This window comes from Melozone crissalis, unplaced genomic scaffold (assembly GCF_028551555.1).
Source record: "Melozone crissalis strain CALT ecotype California unplaced genomic scaffold, PUWL_Pcris_2 ptg000042l_1, whole genome shotgun sequence".
NCBI lineage: Eukaryota > Metazoa > Chordata > Aves > Passeriformes > Passerellidae > Melozone > Melozone crissalis.
Genome location: NW_026535820.1, coordinates 8,151,928 through 8,172,942, shown reverse-complemented (window position 1 = coordinate 8,172,942; position 21,015 = coordinate 8,151,928). Strand labels below are relative to the sequence as shown.

At 37.4% G+C, this 21,015-nt stretch overlaps 1 protein-coding gene across 1 annotated transcript in view; it reads right to left on the bottom strand.

Annotated features, from left to right (window-relative positions):
- The window catches only part of NSMAF (neutral sphingomyelinase activation associated factor), a 39,081-nt gene that overhangs the window by 2,403 nt on the left and 15,663 nt on the right, over window positions 1-21,015 (bottom strand). The window contains exons 8-29 of the mRNA XM_054284617.1: window positions 20,732-20,779; window positions 20,554-20,606; window positions 19,919-20,048; window positions 18,054-18,125; window positions 17,134-17,242; window positions 14,907-15,083; window positions 13,865-13,944; window positions 12,390-12,480; window positions 12,237-12,300; window positions 12,065-12,116; window positions 10,990-11,110; window positions 10,591-10,722; window positions 8,775-8,817; window positions 8,174-8,337; window positions 6,772-6,880; window positions 5,367-5,425; window positions 4,850-4,917; window positions 3,177-3,244; window positions 2,821-2,944; window positions 2,001-2,084; window positions 840-990; window positions 350-452 (exon numbers count right to left, since the gene is read on the bottom strand). Of these exons, the coding sequence (XP_054140592.1) occupies window positions 350-452; window positions 840-990; window positions 2,001-2,084; window positions 2,821-2,944; window positions 3,177-3,244; window positions 4,850-4,917; window positions 5,367-5,425; window positions 6,772-6,880; window positions 8,174-8,337; window positions 8,775-8,817; window positions 10,591-10,722; window positions 10,990-11,110; window positions 12,065-12,116; window positions 12,237-12,300; window positions 12,390-12,480; window positions 13,865-13,944; window positions 14,907-15,083; window positions 17,134-17,242; window positions 18,054-18,125; window positions 19,919-20,048; window positions 20,554-20,606; window positions 20,732-20,779 (2,102 nt within the window). The remainder of the gene's footprint in view (window positions 1-349; window positions 453-839; window positions 991-2,000; window positions 2,085-2,820; window positions 2,945-3,176; window positions 3,245-4,849; window positions 4,918-5,366; window positions 5,426-6,771; window positions 6,881-8,173; window positions 8,338-8,774; window positions 8,818-10,590; window positions 10,723-10,989; window positions 11,111-12,064; window positions 12,117-12,236; window positions 12,301-12,389; window positions 12,481-13,864; window positions 13,945-14,906; window positions 15,084-17,133; window positions 17,243-18,053; window positions 18,126-19,918; window positions 20,049-20,553; window positions 20,607-20,731; window positions 20,780-21,015) is intronic.

Genomic DNA, 21,015 nt, shown 5'->3' with positions numbered 1-21,015 from the left:
TTAAAACAAAACCTCCACAACAAACCCAAAAAATCAGTATTAGTGACAGATAATTTAAATAAGAAAACTCAACTTGTTAGACATTTCAGTAGCTCAGCTGCTGGAAGAGCTGGTTACCTACAGCTGTCATCATCTTTAAGAGACATGACAGTTGTTGAAAAGTTGTTTACTTAGAGAGCTGTTTGATTTTGCCCCAGTTTGGAAAGCTTGATCATAATGCTAGAATGTCAGTCTTTTCACTCTAAAAAGTGATTCAATAAAACAAAGTTCCCAGTATTACGGCCCTTCCCACTCTGCCATCACCAGCCATCTCCAGCCAGCTCCATAACCTGCACATTCTCAGCATTACCTCTGTGGCTCTTCAGTGCTCACAGAAGATACAAGCATTCCAGTTTGTACATCTATTACTTTAAAACAACAGTCCTCCCCTGTGCTCAGTAGATGTCTGCTGTCTGTACAAAAGAAGGAAGCAAATAAAAGAAACAACAAGAAAAATCATGTTCAGACGTTCAGTTCCAGTTGTCAAAGCACTCTGTGATCAGCATGTTGGATGTGACATTACCTCACCTACGTATCTATAAATAATTTACTGGAAATTAAGTCTCTAAGCAAGTAAAGATAAACAAGATTGGTTTAGAGTCTAGATGGCTGGTCTGCAGCCTAGCATGGCCTTATGTACAATTAAATTTTTTACAGAGGAGATGTGTGACAATCCAAAACATCTCACCATCCCCCTTAAAGCAGTAATTCCAATAAGAAAGATATATTACATAGTATTAAGAATAAGATTCCCTCTGAAACTCCCAAGAGTGCACAGTAAAAACTGAAATCCAACGTACCAGGACTAAAAGCAGCATGAAATACAGTCCCAGAATGATGTGGCAATTGGTGCAACACTGTTGCTGTAGTAACATCCCAAACACTAATGGTACCCTCTTTGGTTCCAGATGCCAGGATGGTATTTGCAGCATTAAGGTCCATTGTATTTACCTAGGAAGTTAAACATCCCATGACTCCTCCTCTTCTTTCATGTGAGCCATCTTGAGACAGGTTTTAAACATACACAAAACAAGCCCATTATCCCTAAGAGGAGATTTTATTTATGAAAAGCCTTGAATTTAATTCTCAACACCCTTAATTAGGTACAAGTATGAAAAATCCAAACTATAAGAGGAAAAAATAGGTCACTTTAAATACCTTTTAAAAAGCTTTTGCTTTGCAGAATCAGAAATGCTAAGTGACATTTCAGATTGCTTTTAGTGCCAATACTCTCCATCTAACTGCTAGACTCTACCCTTAAGGGTAAAATTTTTAACTTTTAAAAAACTTCCTACCCATCAGCTGTTTCCAGTTCTCTTGGGTACAGTTCTTAAATGCTATCAGAACCATTTCAGTATTTGCCAACGTTGTGATCTATTAAAAAACTAACTCTTAGGAAGGTTTAGAACATAGTCATTTTAAATATCTTCACAGACTGATGTTAGAGGCCATAAACAAAAGTATGCAGTTACACATTTCTGATGCATTGCACACAATGTGTTTGTATATTTACAGTGAAATTCATTAAGATATTTACCATGACGACATGGTAAACAATTCAGGATTTCTTTTTCATTGGCTTGCCTTACATTAAGAGGAAACTAACAATCAAAACACTTGAAAAAAGATTAATCTGTTTTCAAAAGCAAAGAGGCAAACAAAACCATCCAATCCTTCCTGCCTCCCCTAGGAATTCTGTGCATTCAAGCTGAGCAAGACAAATGAAGAAACCTCTGTCTATAATGGTACTTCAGTCCCAAGAAATGGATCTTTCAACCCAGGAAGCCTGAAACACTGGTGCAGAATTATCAGACAGTGAAAATCCCAGAACAAAACAAAAAGCCCCTACACACATTTCCCACCCCTCAGCCCCTAACCCAATCTTTGTGCTTTACCACTAGATCATGATTTAAATCATCAATTAATTTTCTTGTTCTCAGACACTGCATCAACATACTTACACTGACATCATGTTCTAAGTGTGCAAGCAGTTCAAAGTGGTGTTTTTTATTGCTCAAGGTCTCTCCAGGAACACAGTGCCACACCTACAACACAGATAGTTGTGTTTGTTCAAGCAAGCAGTAATATAACCCCAGATGGGTTCCTTCAGTGCTGAACTCTCACATTACAAGGGGGGGCTGCTTGTGTTCACTGTGGGCCTTGCCTACGTGGCAGAGTACAGCAATGGCACCTGAACTCCTCTACCCTAAGCACAGCCCCATGGTGAACACAACTCTGCTCACTCCAGATCCCCTACAGAGCCTACCTAAAAGTGGGTATATCACTGCACTAAATGTGTACTTACCAAAAAAATCATACACAGCAGGCTTCGGGAAAGTTTTTCCTGTCTCTAGCTTCCAAATTATCTTTCCACCTAACTGTAGGCATGCTCTTTAGATTAGCAAGTTTCTGCTTCTCTTAGCTGAAGAATGTAAACTACAAAATTATTAAACATTTTAGAAATCTATTCCACCCAAGAAACAGAACTGCCAAAGTCACAAAACATTCCAGTTTCTCCAACAAATACAGTTTGTCTTCAGAATCCTAATTTTTTACAGTGAGTTATAATGAATGAAATTTTCTGAAAAAAACACTTTGGCTTTGAAACAGTTGAGCTAAAGCTAAATGAAGAATGAGCTCTGGAAATAAACTTACTGTGATACTAGCCAGGTTATTACTCTAGTACAACAGGTACAAACACCTCAAAGCATTTGGCAGGCTGCATATTACAAGGTGCTGGCTATAAATAGTCATGTAACTGTAACAGTCCCACCTACAAACCTTCACAGTGGAATCCCAAGATGCAGAAAATAAGCGCCCATCATGCCAACAGATCTTGCTGACTGCATCATCATGGCCCAGTAGGACATCTTGCTGTCTTCCAAATGCAATTGAATAAAAATATCTAACAGAGAAAGGTTATAAAAGCATTACATTTTGTAAAACTTAAGGGTTTTTCTTTTAAATAAAGTAACTTTGTTTCTGTGGTTTCTAACAGAAATCTAGCGGGAAAAAACAGAAATACAGACTGTGTTTCAAAAATGTGATGGTTTTCTGTATCATTATCTAAAACCATAAACATAGCAGCCAAGGCACTCCATGAAATTAAATAAAGTCAACAGGAAGTAAATACACACATATGATTGTCCCATGAAGAACTTATGACAGTGGTATCTCCTGGTAAGATTAGACAAGATGATAAAGCCTGCAAGAAAGAAAAAAAAATACTCAATTTCTTACCCCAAATCCAGTTCAAGTGCATTAACATGCTTTTGGAGAACAAGAAGCATTTTAATCTTCTATAAAAATAACATGCAGATGTTATATGAACACTGATCAAGAAAAACCTTAGAGGCTGGACACTGAACATCAAGAATACTTAATCTCTATTAAATAAAGGTAGCAGAAACATTCAGAAATACATGCAGAACTAATAAATCTTTCTAAAGAATCTGGTATTTCAAGCACATGGTATGTAATTCCTCACTCAGAAGTAAGTGGGTCAGCTCTCCATCTTGTAAGCTGCTCTAAATTCTAGAGACAAATGGCTAACAGAAACTAAAAATGCAGATTCTTTTGATGTTTGTTCTCCATCACAGGTACTTATCTCAGTACCTAAAGCTCAGGTCTTTCAAAGAAGAAATACAACTGTCTGATTCCTACTACTCTGAACAAGAAACATTATTTACAGTTACCTGCTCAGTTACATTACTGTCACTAGGAATGGCAAGGAAAAAACCAACAATCAGCCCAGTGCTTCTACCTGCTGTCATTACTGGTCATGTTTTAGGTCTGTTTGAAAAACAATAACCTGCTGGACTGTAAACACTACTCCTTTTAACATTGCTTGAAGTGTTTAGATCAGCACTAAAACTACAGGGGAAAAGAATAAGAGTATACACAGTCTCCTCATGAAAAACAGACTTTTGGCTTAGGAGTCAAAGAGCTCCCTTTTCACAGTGCCAAGAAGCAATGTTCCCAAATTTCCCTTTGCTGAAGATCAGAATTGATGTGTCTAGATTCACCTGCTAGTGTGCCCCATGGCAGACCATAGGGTCTTGATCCTGCAGCTTACTTGGGGACCAGCCAGAGCATGTTATGGCTTCTGTCTGGGCAACACATTTGCCATTCTTGTTCCCCCTAGAGATGGTGATAGACAGAAAACTGATGTATCTTGGTGTCTTGCACCAATAAAAGACTGAATATGGCAACTGGGAGTGTATCTTTGTAACCCAGGTCTGGTCACAGTGTTCAAGCACAGAAAATCAAATTCAGAATCTCTTTCCCAGCTCTTTTAGGAGCAGGGGGAAAGTGTTGTTCACAAGTTGCTGAGGTCATTGCTCATGGAAGAAGGATGGCCCATTTTCACCCAGCACATTCCACTCTCTGTGCTTGGTTTTTCTCTGCTGGCTGACTCACAGGCTTCAAACACTTGGGTGCAGTAAGGCAATGCTGATGTGAGCACGTGGTGGAATTTAAACTTTGAAATTCTGGTCCCAATGGCAGTTCAAGGTTGCTCAGGAAGATATCCCTGCTCATGCCAGACTGTCTACCACAAGCTCTTCCCTGGATAGCAGGGCAACTCAGAACAGAGACAGTGTAACCATTTAATGCTTCTTCTGCATTTGCAGAATGTGGTCTGTCTGGTGGCCTGAGAGAGTCTCAATTCACTCTGCTAAATTATTCACACATAATACAACTGAGTAGGCAGGGGAAAGAAAAGATGCATTGATGGATGCTAAGAGCCATCTCACTGAGCAGCTTTCAGAGGATTCCCAATAATCTCATTCTTATTTTGACAGCAGCCTACCATGTTTGAAAAGGACACACTTCTCTGGATGGTTTTCGAGTCTCTGGAAAACATCTTCAAAGTTGAATCTGGGGATAAGGGACAAAATAGAAAACAAAAAGACTATTTTATATTCTGGAAGCTAATAATTTTGCTCCTGCTTGAATATCTTAGTATGAAAAGCAGACACAGGTTTCTCATAGTCTCTGAGAAACTCTTTATAAGGCTTGTGACTTGGGCCTGGAACTACCCAGTTTTGTACCAGTTACATATGGACTACCACATGCTCATCAAACTCTAAGAGAACTCTGGTATGTAACTGGACAAACTTCCATTATTATTATCACTGAAATTATCTTCTGAGCCTAGATAATACTGAAATGCTTGAGTCAAAATCATCTAAAACTAAGCAAATTCATATAGTTAAGCTATTCAATTACATCAGATGTATACTTCAGTTTCATGCCATTTTGTTAAAAAAACAACATTAACCTGCATTTACCCTGCAGGTTGTGGTAAATACCTGTGCAATACTTACCCTGGGATGTAGTGAAAACAGAAGACCCATTGCAAGTGACTGCTATTCCAGTAATTGCCCTGTTTAATACAAGTAAGCTTGTGGGTGACTTCATAGATTTTGAAACTGAACCACCATACTGTAAATAGACTACAGCTGAAACCTGTTACTTGAGCTCTGTAAGAGCTAAGACATTCAAGGAGATTAAAAACACTACAGTGGTGTGTTTCCTGCCTAGAGACAAAAATATACCTTGGCATAAAATGTGAAACACCAGGACAGGATCCCTATAGTGTTCTGTAAGAACTCTATCTGCATCAGAAGGGACTTGCCCATGTGAGAAGATAAATGGTTTCACATTTAGTTTTTCCAGTTCTGGATTAGCTACAAATAATCAGGAAGCTGCCTACAAGCAGATACTGAAAACCTCAAGTGTCGGGAATTGGAACTTGCACATTTTTTCCTCTTTTAATTTGACACTGGCAAAGTCACCATAGGAAGAACTTTAGACAAAGCTTATGTCAGGGAATTAGAAAGCACAGAGCATACTGCACAGCCAAAGTTCTGTTACACAGTTCTGTGTCTCATTATTTCTCAGCAGTCTTCAGAAAAAAAAAATAATAATCTGAAGCTGAAATTTGACTCTCTTTTCAGGACCAAGATTTTTTTAATGCTAACAATCTGGTAACAGATTTCTCACTACAAATATTACCCTGTTTTAGGGACATGATAATGTTTTCCTAGATTCGATTACAGTCACCAAGAAAGTAGCTGGATTCAAGGTAGTAAGAAATCCTCCTAACCAGCCCAGTCACTAGCACAAGAGATGGGGGCAAAGGAAAACCTGCTGTTTAACACATAGCTGATGTTGTTCATTATTAGATATTTTCAAAGTTCACCTGAAAAGAGCCCCTACTGACCCTTGAATCCCTAGGAATCCACCAGAACAGTAGTTTGGTACCCAGATAAACTAAAAACCTACAGCTGGAGACTTGGCAAACTGCTCATGCAGCAACAGCTTGAGGTGTACAGTGGAACAACTTAAGTGTTTAATCTTTCAAATCTGATGGGATGAAGTTTGTGCTCCTGACATTATAAAAAAAATAAATTGGAGTCTTTATCTGGCTGCTGTTATCAGTTTTAGAGAAGAATAATCAATATCTGCTTCAGGTACTAAAATGATAATGAACTTATACAGATCTAGAGTCAAGGAAAAACAATAGCAAAAATCAAGCTGACAAATACCTTCGCTGGATTCATAACCCATCCTATACTCAAGTTCATCTTGCATAATCAAATCACTGAGTCATCTCCAAAAGAAAAGTATTTACCTTAAACCCTAACCCATCTTTCAGACTGACACAGAGATTCCCACCCCTCCTCCCAATTCAGTGGAAGAATTTTGACTGGAAAGAATAGTACCTACTCTTTGTGAATTTTACACTGTGTATCTAATTTTAGTTTGGCAATATTGTTCCAGGCAAGTGTTATACTTTCTTCTGTCAAATCTTCAAATGATTCTTCATTTGGAGAAACTGCAATAAAATGCCACAATAAAGTTCCATCACAAATAGAAAATAAAAAGACATATTTCAAATACCTAGGTAGCTGACATAAATATGAAATTACAGAAATCATGCAGAGCTTCAGGAATAAGACTGTTAGACTAATCCAAAGGAAATGGAAAACAAACAAACAAAAAATGGAAACCTAAAAACTCTGCAGCAATGTTTTGATGTCCTTTGAAACGTCAAAGGCCTTTCCAGATGGAAAAGAATGAGAGAAGCCATTTACTGCTACAATGAAGTATATGCTTTTATTATTCTATTGCATTATGTTAAGAGTGTCACAACTTCATTTCACTGTTGCAAAAGTTAAGGGATTAAAAATGTAACAAAATTTGAGATAATTAGATGTCAATTATAAAATGGTCAAACTCAAGAGAAAACATTGATGAATGAATGAAATAATGACTTAGGCAGCAAATCTATTTAATACATGACCATTACTATCATCCCATGCAACTCTCAAAGCTCCTCTTGCCATTGGATGCTACAGGTTGCCATGCTAAGTAGCCCTCATTGTCACTCCTCTGCTTCAAAGTCAAGGCCATCAAATGGTAAGTGAATTGAAGACAATCAAATGAGAAAGATCTTTCCAAGTGATACCTGGGCTGAATCTTCAGCCCAATTTATAGTTAAATCAATATATAATTTATGAAGACAACAGCATCTTAGTTTTGGAGAAGTGGTTTAAGTCCTGCCTTGAATGGCAACTGTAATGCCTGTGAAGGCATTACAATCCTTTTCTAGAAGAAAGTTACTCAATCAACTCCATCCCTACAGTATAGGGGGAAAAATATGTCCTTTCAGATTTTCATACAAGTCACAGAAAAGGAGAAAAAATTCAGATGCTTAATTTAAGTTCTTAAGGTTTACTTTGATCAAGCTAATTAATTAATTACCCCCCTAAGACATTCCTGTTAAAAACCCAAACAAATCTTTGCATCATTTAGAATGCCTGCAGATATGGCCATTGAAACTGCCATCACATCAGCTTGAATTTGAAGTGCCAGAATTTGAAGCAGAGGTGCAACAGTCCCAGAGGAGACCACTGGAAGAGAAGGCAAAATACAGGGCAACACCTGTATATTGAAATTTGAAACTGGTCTGGTTTTGTTTTTCTTTAATATTTAGTTCATGGATTTATCTTGAGTTGGCTTACAGGGAAAGTAGCCAAGAGAGTAGTATAATGAGATCCTGTGGGAGAAAGAAACTACTCAAAATTACAAATCCTTCACATTGTTAGTTTATCTATTAAACATTTACCTGGAGACTCAGCTATGGAAGTGCTGTGACTAGATGTTCGAGACAAGCTTTTCAATTTCTGAATTTTCCTTTGAGGATGAGGGGTTGTAAACAACTGTTTTGGCGTCTGTCCAAACTCCAGGATTTGTGTCAGCAGAGCTACTTTTTCATTGGGGTCCATAATACTTTACAAAGCAAGATATATAATTAAGCCATGGAGGCAAGTGCTTTTTTCCCTTCCCCTTCCCCAAAAGCATGGAACTGTGTGTGCAGTTACTACAGCACTACAGGCCATCACATATTCTTACAGAACTGATTTACTGAAGATTTACAATCATAACAGCTTCATAACTTTGTTTATGTAAAATAACAATATTCTCAATGACTGATAAAATGAAGCACTTCCAGAAAAGCCAGACTGAAGAAATGCTTAAGAAACAGTCTTTCAATGCAAGCTAAAACTGAGAATACGATGCTGGTTCTCTGCATATTTGGGAGTATAAAATGGAAGAGCAACACCATTCATGTACAGAGCCCTTTTACAGCTGGCAGAGAGCCTGGAGAGATACTGAGAAACTTAGCTAACTGCTTTAACAAAAACATTCAGATTCTTGTTAATTACCTGTTTAAATCCACTCCTCCTTCATAAGTTAATGGGTGAAACACTGGAAAAAAAAGTTTATTTGTACAATGTGGATATACAAGGCTTATTTTGTTTGTCTTCCTACAAACAAGGCTGCATTTTTACTCACAAATAAGCTATTTCAGCAGGCATTAGAGTTTGAGGTCTTACATTTTAATCCTGGTTTTTTACCTGAAAAATCTTAGGACTTCCAAGAGATTTTCAGAAAGTTTCAGAAGGAATTAGTACTTTCATAGAGGAAGGATTGCTTCCTAAAGCTTCAATACCTACCCCCAATAAATAAATATATAAACAGATAAATAAGAAAGCAAGCACAGTTGCATAACTGGATCCTTGGTTAATTTTCAGACAGGGAACAGAAAGCAATAAAGAATGATCAGAAAGATCTGTGTATTCACCTTTCCAAGTGAATTGCCGTGACGCAAATGACTTTGAGGCCTCTGCTTAAGAATATTTACTTTGACCAAAGTTCATTCATACACAGATCCCTTCTGACTCTCTTATCTACTTAAATGTCTGCAATTCATTATGGTAATAAAAATCCATACTGCATCAGAAGCAGCATTATGCATAAAAAGTGCTCTCATTAGTGGTCTCTTTTGAGATGTAAAAATATAGATGCCATAATTTACATGCTGATTTACTGTATTTAAAGTCTGTGGTACATTGTAATTGACACTTATCCTCACAGTATGACTGAATGCCAAACCCTACAGCTCTAAAATATAGCCAATCATATGTTAAGGACATGTAGAGAAAGTGCACTGGAAAGAAATGAACAGCAGGAAAACAACTCAACCCGTCTCCAACCAAACAGCAAAAAAACCCCAAAACCAAAACAAGCCCCAGCAAAACAATCCTTGCTATCTCAACTATCTTTCCCTGGAACTAGAAATTAGAAACTATCTTTCCCTGGAATTAGTGCCAAGCATCAAAATGTTGCTTATTCCTACCCTCACCACTGTTGTAGGAAGGTTTTCTTTCTGAACTTATTACATCTTTAAGTGCAAACTATCTCAACATTTTCTGTTACTAGAAATCTGTCAAAAGGACCGGGGTTTTTGGAATAAACACCCTAAAAATCGGATCTGCTACTTTTTTTTAAAGAGGGCACTTTCTTATTGGGTAGTTATATACACAGCTAAAATACCAGACTGAATGAATAAGTTAATCATTGGTAATACTATTAGGTGTAAATAAACACATTTACACAGCAGTAACATAACAACATCCCCCTTTGTAAAGGGGATCCCCATAGTCGCTAGATACATGTTCAGAGTAAGGTTGCAAACACTGAAATGTCTCACATGCAGTTAGACATTTCAGAATCAACACACACTTTTTCCTTCATTCTTTCTCCAAAGACTTGGAGCCCATTAGCCCAGTCTTTTCCTTGCCAATTCTCTCAGAAGTAGGGGGAAATTGTATTGAAATTCTCCCACTGAAATTACACTGGAGGAAGGCTAAATCCATGTTTATCTGGAGACCCTGCAGGCTTCCATTTTTAATTGGGAAACACTAATTCCATACTATATTGCCACACCATGATGTGCAAGCAATTCCCAGCAATGCTACACAATCATCTTGTCCACCCTCTGAAGCACATCTTCAAAGATGCAAATCACCATGAAGGCAATACTGCCAGGTAAGTCACTATTTCCAGTAAGGATCAAGCATTCAAAGCACAGTTCTGAACACTCAAAACAAAATAAGCATCACAGATATGTTGTGATTTACCCCTCCTGCCTAATTGAGGCATCCCCTATTTTTGCTAGTTCTATGAATGTGTATTTACCATTGTGAGCTGCAACTGCTTCACTTCCTTTCTGCTTGTAGCCAAATATGATGTCAATCCATTCATGAAGATGTTCTGATACATATGGACTTTCTAAAGCCTCTTGGCACTTCTGAAGAAAGTCATCAGGACCTGACAAGATAAAGGTTAATTAAAGGAGAAAATATCCCTTTCAGTATTGGCATCCATTTCTCTTCCTCCTCATTCTTAAAAAGCCAACAAAACACCCCACACTAAATGTCAATTTTCTTATAAAAATTAAAAGCACCTATTTATTATGTTAGTGCTTTATAGAAAGAGTTCATTTAGAAGAAACCAGAATGGACATTTTTGAGGAGGAACAATGATTCCAACAATCTTGAATTTAATTAATAATACAAGAAGTTTGACTATTATTACCTGATGCCCAAGGTGGAAGCTCTACATCTTCAACCATCTTTCCACCTTGCCTTTTTCCCAAGTCCAACTTCAAACTATTTACTAGAAAACTGGAATCATTTTCATAAAACTCTGGAATCAACTGGAATTTTAAAAAACAAACAAAAAAAACCAACCAAGTTTTGATATTAGTTTAGCTTTCATCGCTTAAACATATCATTCAGTGGAAAGAAAGTTATTAAAGTTCATATGTCAAGCCCTGAAGTTGGGCAGACTTTCCAGGTTTTCCCTACAAGACAGTTCTCTGAGCCAAACTGCTAAATTCAGAGTGGCACACATTTTAACAAGTAATGTGTGACATATGAATCCATAACATCTATGAGTATCTTCAGAATTACTGCATAGCTATGTTCTCATTTTTAAGACATCAAGTAAGAGTCAAGACTAAAATCTAGAATAAAACTAAAATTATGACAAATTTCAGAGGTTAAACCAATTATTTAAATACCACCATATCTAACCATTAACTCTAGACTATTTTTTTTAAAAGCATCACTGTATTAATGTTTCTTTGATAAAGGAGTTTAAAGTATTTACTATGTGACAGTTTATTCTTCTCAACACATTCTACAAGTTAGGGTTTCTCAGGGCTCAAAAACCCAAGATAGTACTTCTACAGTTTCTTCTTCATTCTCTGGATGAAGCACTGCAATATAGCCAATCCTTACAAGATTCCAGCAGACAATACATAAAATTTTCTTTTCAGCCTTAATCCACACTCTAGTAATTCCCATGTATTTCCATTAACATTCACATTGTACTTCTGTTAAACTAAACGCCAGAAATCAGGCACAGAGGAGCAAACATGGAGTTGATATGGGATTAATATACAGTTAATAAAGGATTCATAAAATGCAGTCACCTGCCTTACAAAAAAACCAAAAAAAACCAAAAACCAAACCCATGCAACTGAAAAGCAGAAACAACAACGAAAAACAACCTAACACACTCCAATCAAACACTCTCAAATCAACAGTACATGAGAAAGCTAAGCACAGATGAGAAGACTTGGATAATTTTCCAGCCATTTATTTACCTCTTTGAAATCTGTTGCACCATCCAAACAGTTTTTCCAGGTTTCTGCAATGCTAGATAAGACAGATCAATCACACATTTGTTAAAAAAAATAAAATTTAAGGCTTTGCACTCCCCATTGAAGCATATTTGAAAACAAAACCAGTCTAGTTATAGACAAAATGTAAACAAACCTGTTGAACATTCTGTCAGCATGATCAAACTTTCCATTCTGCAGACAGAGCATGTATTCTGGAGCTAAGGAGAAGGAAAAACAGCATCAGCTTGCTCCAAGCCTTGTCTGCTTTGGAGGTGTCTGCTCAGAGAGCATATAAAAGGTGCCTTACCAACTCTAACGAGATAAAACAAAACATAACCCGGCGAAGAATAATGGCTTCCATACATGAACTTGGGCTCTGGCATTTCCTGGTAACGTTTCTGCAGCATAGGAAGAAGAAAGAAATGTCTGTTTCAAATCAGCACTGCTGCTTTGCCTCAATTCTGAACACATACACACTGTTTCTTTTTAAAGGCACAGATTAGGACCACCAACCCTCAATTTTTCTTCCGATGATAAAATAAACATTTAAGTTCTAATATCCATGCAGCTTTAATCAGAGCAGTAAATCAATATTTATTTATGACAACAAAATAGTTGTCATAATTGATCATCCAAAACTATCAGGGTTTCAGTGTTTTTCTCCTCTCTCACTTTAGCACTGCAGTGACTCAAATTCAAAGAAGTGCAAACAAAGAAGTGCTTCCTTTTTGTCCTTCACATAAAGGTTCATGAGAGTATGGAGGAACATAGTGACTTCCATCAACCTGGGAGATTCCTTCCTGTCTGAAGCTCCCATGCATTACTCTAAAATGTAGCATAATACAAACAGAATGACTTTTACTGCAGCAAGCATGAAGCTAATAACAGTTTGATGAAAGTCAGATCTTAGAAGGGAGACTTTATTTACTGTTACTGTAAACACAATATTGTTCATATTCTCTTGCCTTCCAGAATCTTAGGAAGCTATATGATTTTGAAATATTTTAATCTTTTTTTATAAATATAATGGAGTTATTCTGGCAGTATTTTTTTCTAATGTCCCGTAAATTATTTTGCAATAATTAACTTTCCATAGAAGACAATAATTTTACACAAATAATTAAAAGCCAAATAACTGAGAACCTTCTAAGTCTCTAAGTATGGGTTTGACAGCTTATGAAAGGAAAGCCTGCCTGCCTTGAGAAATAGAAAAACCTGGCACACTATTATAAGTATATAGAATTTTCAAGTTACTGCTCTGACCTCCATGGATCCAAATTTCCTCCCTTTAAAGTTCTCTCCCTCAAATTCAGTATTTTTCTTAAATGGAAATACTTAAGATTTCTACTACTTTTTCTTATTTCTTTCAAACATGTGTTTTACATTACATACTTAAATCCATGGGTTTTGAAGTTTCATAAATTCATGTATGTTTACAGCATCTCAGTGCCACCATATATACATTAACTGTATTTTGGGATATTATTTTAAAAGTAAGGCAAAACTTTCAAAAGTATTTATGTATGAAAAGGTAGTAAGAGAGAGGAAATGTATTAAAATAATTTTAAATTAGTACTGACAAAACCAGTTCTGATTAAATTAAGCCAAAAAATAAATGTGGAATGGTTACAGGTATGTTTGCTTTTGATAAAGTTTATAGCTAACTTTTGATAGAATAACTCCTAAGACATAATTTCCAAAGCTTGCTGGACAAAGCTCCTTTTAGTGCCAATAGGTACAAGGCACAAAATGTTCAGCATATGAATACCAAGATATACATACCACAAGTCTATCCAGCCTTTCCTTATTCAGGGCACCAATTGGTTTACTAAGGTCACGAAATGTTTCAGGCTTTGTCAGATCTCAAAAAAAAAACAAAACCAAATGTTTGGTTATAGACTCCAAGCATTCTACTAGACTTTAATGTACTCTAATCAATATTTAAAAACAAACCAAAAACCCCCAACCTATCCAAGCAGCAACAAAGCAAACAAAAGCCAACACAGAACCCCTCCAGTAATTTTCTCCCTCCCTAATAGCTGCAATCTCATAAAGTCTTACTGTGAATAGCTACTCATCTTCCTTCCAAGTATGAATAATCTCAAACCTCTTGCTGAAGAACTAATAGTTAATCTATGGGGCAGTTATTACAAGTAGTATCATCTAATCAAGGTACTGCTACCAAAGGAACAAAAGCAGCTGGTATCATCTTCTTCTACTCATTAACCACTCTGTCAGGCTACAGTTAAGTCCCACCATACAACTGGATTGAAGTGTTTGAGCAGGTGCTGATGAATACCACAAGATTCCCCTATTCTGGGTCTTGCAGAGGGACACAATCTTCAAAAGGACAAAATCCCAAGACAAACTGCACTAAGACCCTTAATCAAGGAGCTTATTCAGGCACAAGCCTTGTCAGCCTCTTGCATTCAATCTGCAATGCTAAGAATCATAAAAGAACACCTGGATTCTACACATTTCAGTGCATCTAACTTGTTTAAAAAAAAAAAAAAAGTAATTTTACTGCTTCTTTTCCATTTATAAGAATCACAGTGTCTTTGAATGCTCAGTACTGCTGATCTGCAAAGCAAGCCAGCAGATGTTTGGTACATACTCTGTATCTGAGGAGTGCAATACTTAACAGAAAAAGGTGAGATATTTTGTCCCCTAAGCTAAAGGGGAGGGGCAAGGCCACAAGAAAACACCCAAGACCACTAATGCCAGGTTCATTTTGATGTAACATCAAGTCTATGCAGTGTAAATGCCCCCCCCCACATTTCAGGTTGGTCATGATGCAGTAAGGTGCTTTTCCATATACACATACCTAACACTGAACTAGAGTAGTCTGCTATGATCCAAGGAAATACAGGATACTGGGAGAGATCGTTGCAGCTTCTATCAGCCAGATTGTTGAGATGGAGAAGATACTGGTAATTTGATATATGTCCTCGCTGCCACTGCAACACGTAACTTTCAGCTGTGTGCTCTGCAATATGGTTTTCTGAAATAAAATAAAACAAAACATTAAGAGTTGGGAGGTTTGGAGTTTAGCCCCCAAGTTATACTGCAATTAACATTATGCGAGATACTGTAAAACAATTAAGGGCACAGTTTCTTAAAAGAACAAGTCAGAATTAACTGGCAACTTCGTGTTGCCACAGCTACCATACTCCACACATTTTTTAATATCTCTGCACATAGGTCTCAATTGCATTTGGCCAAAAAAAAAATCATAAAGATGGAGTGCTGAAACCAAACACAGTAAGAATGGATGAATATTTACATAGGAATGGAAAAATATTTGCAGACCATGAACATTTCTCACCAAGCTGGTAACCTTTAGGATTTCAAATTTCTAGAAGCAGTTCTGCTTGAGTCAAGAAAAAAATTAAATATATTTTCCTACTGTAACCAAGGACACCCACTATCAGTTACTTGTGGAAAGAAGTCATGTATGTACATGAACAGGATTTAATTTCACATCCACTGAAACAGAGTAGAGGAAAAGAAAATTGGCCCAAACTCAAAAAACTAAGAATTATGCACCTGGAGTTCTCTTTGAAGTATAGGCAGGAGTTCAGTACATTCAAACTGCACTACCCTGCTTATTAGCTGTAATGTCAAGGTATGCTGCTGGAAAACTGGGTAATTTATTTACTTTTAAACTTTCTTCCATTGATTCTGTATACAGCACCTGGGCAAGTGCCTGAAATAGAACTGAAGGACGGCATCCATGGCATGATGGAAAGAAAGAAACTTGGATTAGATTATGGCAAGCCTCTATTTTAGCCTCTATTCCAGCATAGGATGGAAAGACATTTTCCCATCTTTCCTTCACTGGAAAGACATAGTCCAATCTTTCCTTCACTTTAGGACTTTAAATTCTAGTAAAGTGAAAAACATTAGCACATTCAAAGAGAGGCTCTTCTGCTGCCAGAGAGATACCGAGGTGCTAAAAACACTTCTAGGGAAAGGGCTCACCATTTTTTATTTCTAAGCTCCAACATCATCATCATTTTCATCTACATCTTAAAATTTCACCTTAGAAAATTATCCAGAAAAAGTCTGAAGCAGGGTAACAGCATGCAAGTATTTTAACAACAGAGAAAATGATATCAGAATCTATTTCCTTTCCAAAGAAAAATATAAAATACTAAAACAGTTCTAAAAGAAAGTTATCATTCCTTTGTGGCCTTTCCATTTTTCTTTGTGAAGCAGGAGGGAAATGTCAACTGATATTTAGGTGAATTAATTGAAACAGAACGAGAGTCCTGGTACATTAATAAAATAGCACAAAATTTACATAAACATTTTCAATATTGGCAGTAAATATGTATTTCAATGTTTCAAATTACAGAAAAACTCAGCCTTTTTCTCCCTTTTTTCTCCAGGACACACACGTTTTAGGAAGTTTCTGTTTACAATCTGCAAAAAATTAACCATCACTTTCTAGGAATTAATGTATACAAGATTTAATAGAAATGAGAACTCAACTGTTTCAGAACTGTAATTTTCATCAACCACTCCTAAGACTGAGAAAATTTCAGGTACTTTTGTGTAGACTGGAAACCCACCTATTACAGGAAGTTTTCTCAACAGGGTCCTAACTAAGGCCTTGGGGGATCCACACACAAGCTAGTCTATATTTTTTCAGCAAAACAAAATTTAGCTGAGTGGATCTTATTTATCCCTTATTTTGAAGATAGTATTTTGTGGGTTTGTTTGTTTCATTTGTTTGATTTTTGTTTTGTTTTGGTTTTTTTTTCTGAAGGGGGATGTTAAATGACAGTGTATATCAAGTTGCAAATTAAAAAAATTTGTTTTGCCTCAATAATGCCTCCTCAGCTTTCACACTCAGCTCTTCAGACACAACCAAAGTGGTGCCATTTCACAACATTCATTCTGACCTTTGCTCACTTCTATTAAAAATTGTTACAGCCTATATATCTGTTTATTTTTCTCATTCTTCCCATGCACCAATAGAGCAAAATCCAGGCAAATTTCCCTTCCCAAGGTACTACACACTACATTAATAAATAAATACTCCAAACCTATATATTTTGCAATAAGGCGATAGACCTCATCTCGATCCTGACAGCTGTAGAATTTCAAGTAGATGTCAGAACACAGATCGTTTTCTGTGCAAAATACTTCAAGTCCCTGAAATGTTAAAGGGGGAGAAAACAAATGAGAGCAATCATTAACAAGCTGTAGTACTTGTAGTTTTTAACAGAATGTTCCAGTTACTAATAAGTCTCATAACTCTATACTGGGTAGCAGCTTTGCCCACAAAATCTAACATACTAAATTTTCTATTACAAATCACAAGAGCATTCAGTTTACACTGAGCCAATAGGTTGTCTCTGTCTGGATTGATTAAGCCTAGGTAATAGGCATTTAATTCTTTGCATCATTCCATTCACTTAGGCAAAAAAAAAGTATATTTGGTTTAAATGTGTTTTGAGACAAAAAAATTCTACAAGATTGAAATTTCAGTGCTACCACTGAAAGCACATAACTGAGATTTCACTGCAGAGCTCCTGACATTCCTCAGTCATGTATAGCAGGAATCATCACTCCACATTAGTCTCAATACGAAGCAGTGACAAAACTTCCTCCATGAATCAATCCAAAGAAAATACACCAAGAGAGAGAAATCCATTCTGTCCCGTGATAGGTGCTTGAGATAAATGGAATTAATTGCTCCCTAACGGTATTCCCTTCTCCTATGCTGACTGCTTATGAAAGAAGTTTCTCATCCTTGTCAGAATCCACTCTGTTTTCATCTTTTTGACAGCACAGGAAAAGGAAACACTTAAGAACACCAGAAAGGATCATTGAGTACTGTTCATTATTTAATACAGAGTTTAAGAACACATGGCTTTTACCTAATGCAGACTGTTACAGCTGGTCTCCTTAAGAAACCATATATACAGCAAGACAATAAAATAAAATAAATACTTGAGCTTACCAGTGGCATCAGCCCATGTCTTCTTTTATAGATGCGACGCACATTTTGCAGTGTAATTTGTAAAACTGGTTTCTGTGGCGGGGAAGAAAAGATGGAGACATTCTAGTAGGTTTCTGTTCTTCTACCTAACTCTCCTCAGAAAATCTGAAGTTTTTCTTGACTACAGATATTAGCAATATGAAAATAATATCCATCCATGTTATTGTAGCAGTGGAATAGTGATGCTAAGCAGTTATGTTAGAAAAAGGAAGCTTGTCTTTGCTGTGGGTTTTTGCCTGAGCAGCAGAGCAGTTTAGGAACAGGTAAGCAGCAGTGCATTGTCCCGGGTCTGTCACCAGCAGCAGCGCTCATGCACCACAGAAGCAGAACAGGACGGACTCTGTCCAAGGGAGCCACTGGGCTGCGGGCAAACCGTGCCAACGGTGCCACCTGGCGGCTGGAACCAGAATGGCACCGTAAACTCCTGAAACTCCTGAAACTCCACTCCCTTGCTTGGACTTCCAGCACAGCCGAATCACCGAGTAATTCAGGTAGGAAGGGACCTTTAAAGGCTGCGGAGTCCAACCCCACTGCAGTGAGCAGGGACATCTTTAACTACACCAGGTTACCCTGAGTGTGGTTCCACCTAACCTTGAATATTTCCAGGGATGGGGCATCCACCACCTCTCTGGACAACCTGTGCCAGTGTTTTACCACCCCCATTGTAAAAACCTTTTTTTCCCTCTACCTAGTTAAAATCTAGCCTGTTCTAGTTTAAAACTATTAACGTTGGCCTATAGCAAAAGGCCCTGCTATAAAGTCTGTCCCCCAAATTCCTGCTCCTTTGTCAAACATGTTTTCTCCAATCCCCTTTTCCCTTCTCTGTACTAGCTCCAAACATTCCTTCCTCTTGTCACATACTTTATCTCTCTAATTCAGTGTTCCTTTCAGAGCACTTAGAGCTTTCCCTTTATTTTCCCCGTGTCTGAGTCCCCAGACTCCCTGAATCTTCTGCTTGTCTTTTCCTTGTCCTTAGGACACTCAAATCAGGCAGATTCCTTTCTTTTCCCACAGAGTACCAGTGGATGAGAGCACAAGAGTAATGCTCCAGCCCTCAGCCCTGGGGAGGGAACTGGCAGCTCAGCATTGGGATTAGAGGATGGGTCTAGCTTGGTACTTCATCCCTGGCCAGACTGTGCTCCAGCAGCCTGCAGGACCAGTCATACCCAGCTGGAGCAGCACCAGGGCTGCTGATGTAATCTCACATGCTGACAAGTAAATTGGAAAAAAAAAAATTAATCTGAGAGTTAAAGTTTTCTGGTGATTGTGCTACTCCCATGTCCATATTAAAGTTATTTCACAGAATCATAGCTAAGTCAGTGGCCAGCTGAGACAATCACTTGTGTTTCTATGACAGAGTTCCAAAGCAATAATCCATCTGCAACACGCACTCAGTTTTCCTCCAGAGAAAGAATGGTCAGTTTAATAGAAAAGCTAACTAAGAGCTCCCAAAGTAAACTACATGTATATAAAGCTCTCACTATGTTGGAAAGGTATCAGACTAAGATTGAGAAATTTATCTTAAATGAAATGTAACAAATAGTGATCTTCGAATTTAATAGAGAATGAGCAAATGACATTTTGTGCTTTGTCAGTAGGAGGTAAACTTTAAGCAAGTTAGCACAGAATGGAGCCTCAGAGAGAGAGATACACTGAATGCAGCAGAGATCAAAGGAAAACTAATGACCTTCTAAAAATAACTGAAAATAGTCGCCTTGGAGATGTGCTCTATGTGCATTTCAGAGAAAAAGTACAGAGAATTAAAACTGTCCACTAGCAGGGCAGCGTGCTCACATTGTAAGCAAGACCATCTATGAGGCACTTACAGGATATCCATTAAGAGGCTGGAAGTACAAGTTAGCATCACTAACGCACACATGCCCTGGATTAGTCACCAGTGGCGTCACCATTTCTGCTTTACACTCCATATGTAGCGTTTCAGAAATGCTTTGAAATCTACAAGTGAAGAAAGGAGTAAGTTTATCTCCAGTTCTTACTTTGGTAGAGGCACCCTTAAATTACTTAGAAAGGTTTTAGTCAGTTTATGGCTTTGGGACATCAGAATGGGGACTTCCCTAAGCCTATTTTACACAGGAATAAAGTTCTTTTTTGGGACCACCACTTTAACAGGCATTCCAGAAAGGAACACTGCTACATTCTGCTTCAGTCTCAGGACAGTAAGCCAGTTGTCTTCTCTGGAACTATAGTTTTATTTGGCATATACTGGTGCCCAATTGCAACAAATTCATAGAGAAATGAAACATTTTTGAGACAACGTAACACATTTATCTTCTCAACAGAATTTCCTGCTGTACATTCCAGGTGCTTCAAAATACTAAGAAGCTAACTCTCTGAATAGAGAACTTAGACTAACTCAACCAGCCATCTAACTATCAGTGCAGTAGACTAATCAACCAACAAGATGAAAATGATTCCCAGTAGAAAGTGATTAGAAAAGTACCTGTATTTATCAAATGAAGTTCTAGCCAAGCGTGATTGTAATATAGCAGTTATCTAATGTGGAAGGAAAGAAAAGTTAATATGGTATCTGATTCAAATGCAATGAGAAGTTAATTATTAAAGAGTGATATCACAATTTCATTATTAAGCAGGGATATTAGAAATAATCAGATACTCACCATGGCAGCTTGATCTCCCATTTTATCTAGACAAGAAGCCCTGTAAAGCTAAACAATCAGCATTAAGTGAAATTGCACAGAGATGTCCCACACAGCTCAGAAGTCAACGAAATAGGAGGGGCTTTAGTCTTCTTGGTGATGGCATACTAAAAGATCTATTACGATTTCTTTTTAAAGTAGGAAATATTTATTTACTTCTACTGCCACGTTACTACTTTGCTTAGCACCACCCTGCACACTGAGAGCTAATATGAGATACTTACAACAGCTGTCAGAACTAGATG